This window comes from Camelus bactrianus, chromosome 11, assembly GCF_048773025.1.
Source record: "Camelus bactrianus isolate YW-2024 breed Bactrian camel chromosome 11, ASM4877302v1, whole genome shotgun sequence".
Classification (NCBI taxonomy): domain Eukaryota; kingdom Metazoa; phylum Chordata; class Mammalia; order Artiodactyla; family Camelidae; genus Camelus; species Camelus bactrianus.
The window spans coordinates 66,586,487-66,594,763 of NC_133549.1; the positions used below are offsets into that span (position 1 = coordinate 66,586,487).

An 8,277-nucleotide genomic window follows, 5' to 3' on the forward strand; every position below is an offset into this window, starting at 1 on the left:
AGACTCTTGTCTCTTGTCAGAGCCGTTCCCTGAGCCAGGCCTGCCCTGGCCCTGCTTTCCCTGTGGGTACAGCCCAGGCCCATGTTTATTTTCAATTAACGCAGCAGCCAGCATGAAGTTTCACGATTTCCCTTGTGCTCTTGTTTGTGTGTGTGTGGCCGTGAACAGAAAGGCGTAAGAACGGTGGTTTCGACCAGGCTTCTAGAGCTTACCAATCCCTCTGCCTCAGCTGGGGATTCAGGGTCAGTGTCATGTCATTGCTGGGCTTTTGAGCCTATGGGTCAATACGGACCTCAAAGGGCTTAATTTGTTGGGAGTTTCACAAAGCCAGGAGAGCCGTGCCAACAACTCTGAGCCCCCTCTGAGAATGGCACTGCACAGCCAAAACCTACCAGGTCTAGGAGGCTGCCCTGAATCTTGCCACCCACCCCATTTGCCTGTGTTCTGAGGCCTGTGTCCCAGACACATGAAACAAAGAGCACTTCATTTTATATCATAACCTGAGGCGCTGGGGTTCACTGCTTGCCCAGGCCAGGAGGCCGTTAGATACCACCTCATTGGAACCACTGCCTTCTAATGCTGAATTATGGGACAGGGGAGAGCTGTTCAGCCAGCCAGATGGGTTCTGTTGAAATCAGAGTTTTCAACCTGATTGTTCCAGATCAGTCATGGCCGGCATACATGTTCTTTTTGGCTTGGACCATGTTTGCCCACATCGGTTTATTTTTACAAAGTAGCATGAGTTGCCAACACTTAAAAGTCAAATTGGGATTTCTATTTACTTTAAGAAACTAGAAGACCTGGCAGCACTGGGCTCACATTTCTGCCTGGGAATGTTTGACTTGTGCAAAGCTGCCCGCCCCCCGCCCCCGATAACCATGTGCCTTTCAGCTCACCGTAGTCCTCACCACTCCCTATTGTATTCCTGCTTGGAGCTGAATGTCTGTTGCCATTTATCACTGAGTTTATGCTTCTGTTTCTCACATCAGAGAGTTACAAGGAGTAAAATATTTTGGGTCCCCCCATTTCCAACAAAAGTGGAAAAACTATTTACATTACCTGCCTACCCCTGGGGTGAACCACCTGTCCTGTCATGTAGGTTTGAAAATGTAGAAGTTTATCTCCAGCTGTGTTTGGGCCCCCTCCTCTCCTCTGCCAGAACCGTCACCATCATGGTTATCAGATCCCATTTATTGGTTCTCTGTCAGGCTGTGTACACAATGAGACAGGACAAGACAGCCCTTGATTTGTCTCAGAGGCAAAGCTTGGTGGGCAAAGAAAACAGAGCAAACAGAGCATCTGGGGCCTAAGGGGTTAGATCTAATATGAAAGAATTCACCATGTTAGAAAGGGCTGCAAAGGAATGGTGCAAATGACACGAGGCAGCCTGGTGGGAACAGCCTCCTGGCCTTCTGTCCAGTTCCAGACCTAAGCTGTGGCCTTTGTGGCAGTGGCTGAAGGGTGTGGCTCAGCCCCAGCCCATATCCGGGGCTCGAGAATATTGAAGAGCTAAGGTAGTCTGGACAGGGAGACTCAGGGCTGGCCTATAAATTCAGCCACCTCATTGGAGGGGAAAAACAGCCTCAGTTTTCTGTCTAATGGGGACCTGAAGATAGGCCCTCTGGGTCCTGTGTGAGACCCCTTCAGTCTGGCACTCTGGTGCTCTCAGGACCTGCTGGTCTCACCACACTGCCCCACTCCGGTTTCCTGGGGGATCCCCCAGAAGCCCTTGGGGGGCATACTTCAGGCACGTTTCCCCTGCCAGGTGAGGCAAGCACTTGGCTTGGTAAAAGAAACTCAGGTGACCGTGCTTCAGGTGGCAGTTCACCTTATGTGAGCCCGAATGTGGAGTCCGGTCACAGGTGCCGAGAAGGTCATCATCCCAGCCATTGTCCGCATCCCAGACCTGCACCCTCAGGGGCCCCCCCGTGGTCAGAAGCACATCCCCGAAGTCCAGCTGTGTCATCCACCGAGGGTGGTTGTTGTTCCACACTGTGCTTGTCCTTTGCTCCTGGCCTCCAAAGAAGACTTTCAGATAGGCGTCTGTTTTAGTGATCCAGTCCCCCCACAGACCTGTTGCCAGGAAGTTCATGACCTCCAGCCGGGCCAGGCCCCTCTTCCGGGGACAGCATTCCTGGTTGATGGCTCCCGAGCCATGGCACACACACTGGCACGGGTCCTTGGGGTTCTTCCGCTGCCCTGGGGGGCACGGCCGGCTGCAGTCCCTCCAGCGAGCCCTGTCCCTCACGTACTTGCTCACAGCCTGCCTCAGCGCCTCCCGCCGCGGGTCCTGGCTCTCCAGGAGCACGTGCAGAGGCTCCAGCGTGTAGTCCACCAGGCCGGGGCTGTCCTGCAGTGAGGCCACCCAGGCTGAGAACTGCTCAGGCCCAGCCTGGTTCCCGAACAGCAGGTCGTGCATGGAGGTGTGGTGGCCACCAGTGACTTCGGAATGGCGTTCCCGGTAGGCCTGGTGGAAGGAGGTCCCCATCTTGTGCTGCTGCTTCTTATCTTCACACGCCTTGAGTGCGGACGAGGAGCTGGCGCGGCCGCTGATGCTGACCTCGGCCTCTACGTCCAGGCAGTCCTCGATCTCCTGGGCTGTGAGCCCATCCAGGGCCAGCTCGCAGGTGCGCAGGGCAGTGAGGGCCGAGGTGCGGCCGCCCAGCTCCACGGACCGGATGAAGTGTGTGCCGTAGCTGGAGATGAGTCTGTGGTAGCTGGGCTCGGTGGAGGCGTTGAAATAGGGGGGCAGGGTCCTGAGGGCCCTCTTGAAATCGGGGTGGAGCGGGGGAGTGTGCACCAGGTGAAAACTGTGAGGGGAAAGAAATAGAGCAGGTGGGTCCAGTAGTATTTCCCCATTCAGCAACTCCCTCACAAGTGCTCAAGGTCGAAGGGAGTGGCAGAACTAGGACCTGAACCCAGGTGGCCTGGCTCCAAGGCCCAAGCTCTCAGCCACTAAGCCAGCAGGGATATGTGCTTTGCCCATGGCTCCTTCATGACCTGAGTACTCTGTGTGGGTATTTTTGCCTTTTTTTTTTTTTTTTTAAGTTTTTTCTTTCCTTTTCATCTTCTAATTTTAAAGGTGATGATACTGCTCTGATGGTGTCCCTCTAGCTTTGGAACCTAGTCCTCTGGCCTCTGTCCCCTGGATTGGGCCCTGGATGCCTGGGCTCCTCCCTGACAGCTCTGGCCGTGCAGGCGGAGGTGCCCTGCGCCACTGTGTGGGAAACGTGGCCTCCCATGAGAGAGCAGAGTGGGTAGAGACCATGCCTTTCTCGGGGTGACTAGGCCCGAGGGCTGGGGGCATGGCTACTGTTGTTCAACCTGTGGCTCCAGTTCCCAGCACAGAGCCTGGTGAGGCAGACCCAGGGATAGGAGGGACTCAGCCAGGTCTCCTGCCCACAAGAGACTGGAAACGCCCAAGAAAGTGGGGACTGGGTGATCAGTAGACCTGAATGGCACCATTTTGGGGCTCTAAGCACAGCTTTGCTCACTTCCCCTCTGTTTGTTCTTGCCCTGTGCTCTTCCAGATCAGGGCCTCAGGGAAGGAGGTATGTGAGAACCAGGATTGTCATCTCCTCCTGGTGGAAGTAGCCTCTGGGTTCCCCAACCTGCTGGGTTCCTAACCACCCAGAGTTTCCCATGCCTTTTTCAGGTCCCCTCCACCCGCACCCGCAGCGCTCACCTGTAGAAACGACACTCCACCGAGTCCAGGCTGAAGCGGTACTGGTCTTGGTAAGTCTTCTGGGCCGCAAAGTTGGCTGCCGCGGAGTGGGAGCCTGCCACGGTCACGTGCACATTGGTGCTGGGCTTGGGATTCACGTCCAGCCCCACCCGCCAGTCGTTGCGGATGCTGCTGGCTGCCTCCGCAGCCACATCCTCGGCCGACCGGCCCTCTTCCCTGGCCACTTTGCGCTTGCAGCCCGAGCCGTGGGCGCGCCAGTCAGTGAGCGCCAGGGGCAGGCGCTGGAGGGCGTTCTGCTGTAGGGCGTTGCGGCAGAGGGTGCAGGTGTGGTCGGGCCGCTGGAAGCGCTGCGTGTCCACCGGGAAGGAGCCCGAGCGCTGGAGGGTGGTCACGTCCACGCCCTCCCCCGCCAGCCAGGACCCCGGCACGAACTTGAGGTTGCGCCGGCACTCAGAGCGCGCGGCGGTGTAGCAGGGGGCAGGTGCTGGCGTGGGCAGCAGCAGCAGGAGGATGCCGAGGAGGAGCACACAGGGGGCCATGGAGCTGCACAGACAGAGGGCACTGGGGCTCCGGGAAGCTGTGGGCAGGGGCATGGAGGATGGCCGACCCCTCCTCCAACTGTGGATTATCAGGGCCTGTGGAATAGGGAGGGAATGGGGTATCTCTTAAGTCATTGTATGTCAGAGCTGGAGTGGCTTTTACAAACCTGGTTCAGCCCCCACATTATACAGATGGACCCAGAGAGGAGAAGAGAGTTGCCCAAGGTCACACAACCAGGAGACCCTTGATAGCATTTCCCTACTTAAGGCTGAATGAGAATCCAGATTGATGGCTTTGTCCCCAGGACCACAGTTACTGCTGGCGGGGAGGGGGCTCTGTGTGCAGAGGAGGGGACAGAGAGTAGCTGTAGCAGATTTGGGGAAGAATCTGGGAACTGTAGGGAAGCCTGGATTCTGGAGAAGTATCATTTTGGACCCAAGAACAAGCTATGCTTTCCCTACCCCAGCTCGCTCTCTCTCTTCCCGCATTAAGCTCTTAACAGAATTGGAAAAGAAATGAGGCTGAGCATCACCATCATTTGCCCCATTTCCCCTTTGGGGCCGTCTCTACGAGCTCATGGAAGAACATCAGCCTGAATTCTAGAACATAAGCTGCCTGTGCGCCTGTGCCCTTACATCCTGTGTGTGGGGGGGGCGTTCGGTTTGCTCTTCTCTTTGGCATTCCCTGCCACACTCTGCGGGATTCTGGCAGTGACTGCGAGCTGCCTGTTGCTGATTAGTGGACAACGACGAGCTAAAATGTTCTTCTTCCATTTGAGGTGGCTCTGGAGCCTCACTAGGCCTGCTTACAATCTGGAATCTCCTCTCTACCCCTGTCCAAACTGAGCTTCTCAGAGGCTCCGCCCCTCTGGCACCTGCCAGGGACAGCAGCTTGTCTGAGACGTGGGGGATTATGGAGAGCAGGGATTTCCCCTGCATTCTGGCTGGAGCCTTCTTTGCCTTCCTTAAAGGAGTGGCTCGAATGGTGGAATTCCAGGCAACATGGCAGGCCCCCTGGGAGGTAAAAAGGAGAAGGGGAGTCTTTTGAAGGCCTTCAGATCATCCCACTTAGAGGCCAGCACTGTTTATAACCTAATCAAAAGAAAATTTCCATCTTGACCTTCATCATACTATCTCCTGGGGAGCCTGTTTTCAGCATTTTTAGCTTTCACTGTCAGCATTTGAAGGGGCCTTAAAGACTATGTACTCTGACCTCTTCACTTTGAGAAAACCAAGGCCCACTGTGGGCATGGGGCTGCCCAGCGAGTTAGTGCCAGAGCATGGTCTGGACCCAGGTCTCCTCTTATGGGTCACAATATATCCTGCTCCATCAGGCTCTTTCCCAGAAGAAGCAGCCCTACTCTTGTGTCCCTTGGTTCCCACCCGGGGGCTCCCAGCCTCCCTGACCCCCTGCTTCCTCCCTACCTGGAGTCCTGTGCTGAGATGCTCCTACGGAGATGTGCTCTCTCCTCACGGGAGGCCCCTGAAATGGTGGTACAGCCCCCTAGGCGGGCTCACCACACAGCTCATCACCCAGGCCACAGTTCTCATCACTTCTGCTTCCTGCCCCGCCCCCCAACTGTGGTCATGGGTCCCCTTTGCTCTCCCCCCGCCCACCAGCACGCACTCTGTCCTCACCTTCTCATCCGGCCTGCTGACAGCCTTCAGGAAGCAAGCTGTGAGGGCCACAGGCTCATCTGCCAAGCAGAGCTGCCTGGGGCACGGGAACCCCGGGCAAACAGGGGAGGTTTAGGGGGTGGGACAAGAGCACAGGGGTCTGAGAACTTCGAGATTCAACTCTGGTGTTGATGAACAGGCCACTGGACTATTTCCCTGCTTCTGCCCCGCAGCATCACATGCACGGACTTTAAGAGGCAGTGCAGAGCGGGAGCTCGGGAACCAGGCTGCCTGGGCTTGGGCCAGCTCGGATGCGCACTAACTGTGTGGCTTGACCGGTTTCCTTAGCCTCTCTGTGACTCAGTTTCCTCATTTGAAAGTGGGAATAATATTAGTGTAGACCCCGTGGGTTGTGAAGACTGGGGATTACTCCATGTTGAAGTGCTTAGGACAGTGCTCGGCCCTCGGTGAGTGGTAAAGCATGTGACCGTTCCCTCCTCCCAGAGCAGTGGGGAGAGAATAAACATTGTTCAGACCTCCGTGCCCACTTCCTGCCCACACCTGCATCCCAGCCTAGGTTCTGGGCCCCAAACACATACTCCAGAACAGGGTCCTGTGCCCCCCACTTTGTGGGGAGAACTGGTGGCCGCACTGGTCTCCAGTCTCCTCCGTGGCTCTGGTCTGTGAATGCAGCTGTAGCGCAGGTGGGTGGGCAGCTGTGTGACCCTGCTGGGGAGAGATCTGGGTGGGACCAGAGGCCCAGGGTCTTCTCTAAACTTTGTCTTACCTGAAGTCAGAGTTGGGTGAGGTTTCCATGGGTTGAGTGACTCACTGGGCAACTTCTGGGGGGCAAAATCATATTGTCCTGAGGTGGAGACAGCTGGGTAAGTGGGGGACCATTCTCCTAACTATGTAAGTGACAGGAAAAAATAGCCACAGGCCCCAGACCACGTGTGACACCATGGCAATGGCTCATCATTTGTGTCCCCACAATGTCCCCTCCTCTTACGGGAACTGGTGCTTAAGCTGTTTTCTCGAAACTTGGCCCCATCTACTCCCCGCAGTGTCCCCCTCCCTCTCCCAGAATTTGTAGCCCCCTGAACCCCCTTCCGGCTCCTGCCCGTGGCCTGACTTTGATGCTGTGAGGAATTTAGTTTTGACCGTGCTCAGAAAACCAGTTTGAGGGGCGTGGAGCCCTGCAGAAAATCTATAGGAAGAGAAAGGTGAGGTAGGGAAAACAAGTTCTAATCCCAGCTTCAACGGCAACTTCCTGTGTGAGTCCTGGCAGGAGAGCTTTAACTCCTTTCTGGCTTAGTTTCCTCATCTATAAAAGCAAAGGGAGGACTGCTGATTTAGCCTATAGAACTGATGACTGCTGTCCTCTCCAGTTGAAACTTAGCACTTGAAATGTGTTTTAAGCACTGTTTTTCCTCAGAGACATGTTTGTTTCCAGACTCCATCTGTATGGTTCATTATTAATTTAACAATTTTTTTGGAATAGAATTCACATACCATACAATACACCAATTTAAGGTGTACAATTCAATGGGTTTTAGGATAGTCACAGAATTGTGCAACCATCACCACAGTCAATTTTAGAACATTTTCATCGCTCCCCCAAAGAAACCCTGTACCCATGAGCAGTCACTGCTCATTTCCCCCAACACCAATCTACTCTTTGTCTCTCTGAGTTTTCCTACTTTGGACATTTCATGTTAATTGAATCATACAAGATGTGACCTTTTGTATCTGGCTTATTCCACATGATGTAATATTTTCAAGGTTCATCCAAGTTGTGGTATGTAGCCATACTGCATTCCTTTTCATGGCTGAATAATATTCTACTGCATGGACACACCCCAATTGTTCCACATCCTTTTTATCATCTGACTTTAAAAATTTTTAATTAATAAATTAATTATTTTAAAATTTTTATTGTCAGTTTATAATGTATCAATTTCTGGTATATAGTATAATATTTCAGTAATACATATATACATACATATATTCATTTTCATATTATTTTTCATTATGGGTTACCACAAGATATTGAATATAGTTCCTGTGCTATACAGAAGAAACTTGTTTATCTATTATATATGTAATAGTATCTGCAAATCTTGAATTCCCAATTTGTCCCTTTCTACCTTCTTTCCCCCCTGGTAACCATAAGTTTTGTTTCCTATGTCTGTGAGTCTGTTTCTGTTTTGTAAATAAGTTCATTTGTGTCTTTTTTTTAGATTCCACATCTAAGTGATATAATATGGTATTTTTCTTTCTCTTTCTGGTTTACTTCAATTAGAATGAGTCCATCCATTTTGCTGCAAATGGTATTATTGCATTCTCTTTCAATGGCTGAGTAGTATTCCATTATATATGTGTGTGCATGTGTGTATGTACACATACCACATCTTCTTTATCCAGGCATCTGTCAAT

The 8,277-nt window shown here is 53.0% G+C and overlaps 2 protein-coding genes across 2 annotated transcripts in view; one reads left to right on the forward strand and one right to left on the reverse strand.

Annotated features, from left to right (window-relative positions):
* The window catches only part of PALD1 (phosphatase domain containing paladin 1), a 103,506-nt gene extending 99,785 nt beyond the window's left edge, over positions 1-3,721 (forward strand). The window contains exon 19 of the mRNA XM_074374154.1: positions 3,656-3,721. Coding sequence (XP_074230255.1) covers positions 3,656-3,691 — 36 coding nt within the window. The 3' untranslated portion in view covers positions 3,692-3,721. The remainder of the gene's footprint in view (positions 1-3,655) is intronic.
* PRF1 (perforin 1) lies at positions 1,177-7,745 on the reverse strand. Its single transcript, XM_010951709.3, has 3 exons — positions 5,650-7,745; positions 3,686-4,320; positions 1,177-2,810 (listed from the first exon to the last, which is right to left on the reverse strand). The coding sequence occupies exons 2-3, from the start codon at positions 4,276-4,278 to the stop codon at positions 1,682-1,684; spliced, it is 1,722 nt and encodes a 573-aa protein (XP_010950011.3). The 5' UTR covers positions 4,279-4,320; positions 5,650-7,745; the 3' UTR covers positions 1,177-1,681.
* Between the last annotated feature and the right edge of the window lie 532 nt (positions 7,746-8,277).

Excerpts from the sequence above, each read along its gene's own strand:
- PRF1 (XM_010951709.3), bottom strand. The coding sequence starts at position 4,278 with ATGCCCCTGCCCACAGCTTCCCGGAGCCCCAGTGCCCTCTGTCTGTGC. Across the intron at positions 2,811-3,685 it reads GTGGAGTGTCGTTTCTACAG|TTTTCACCTGGTGCACACTC; the intron begins GTGAGCGCTGCG and ends TTCCCCTCACAG.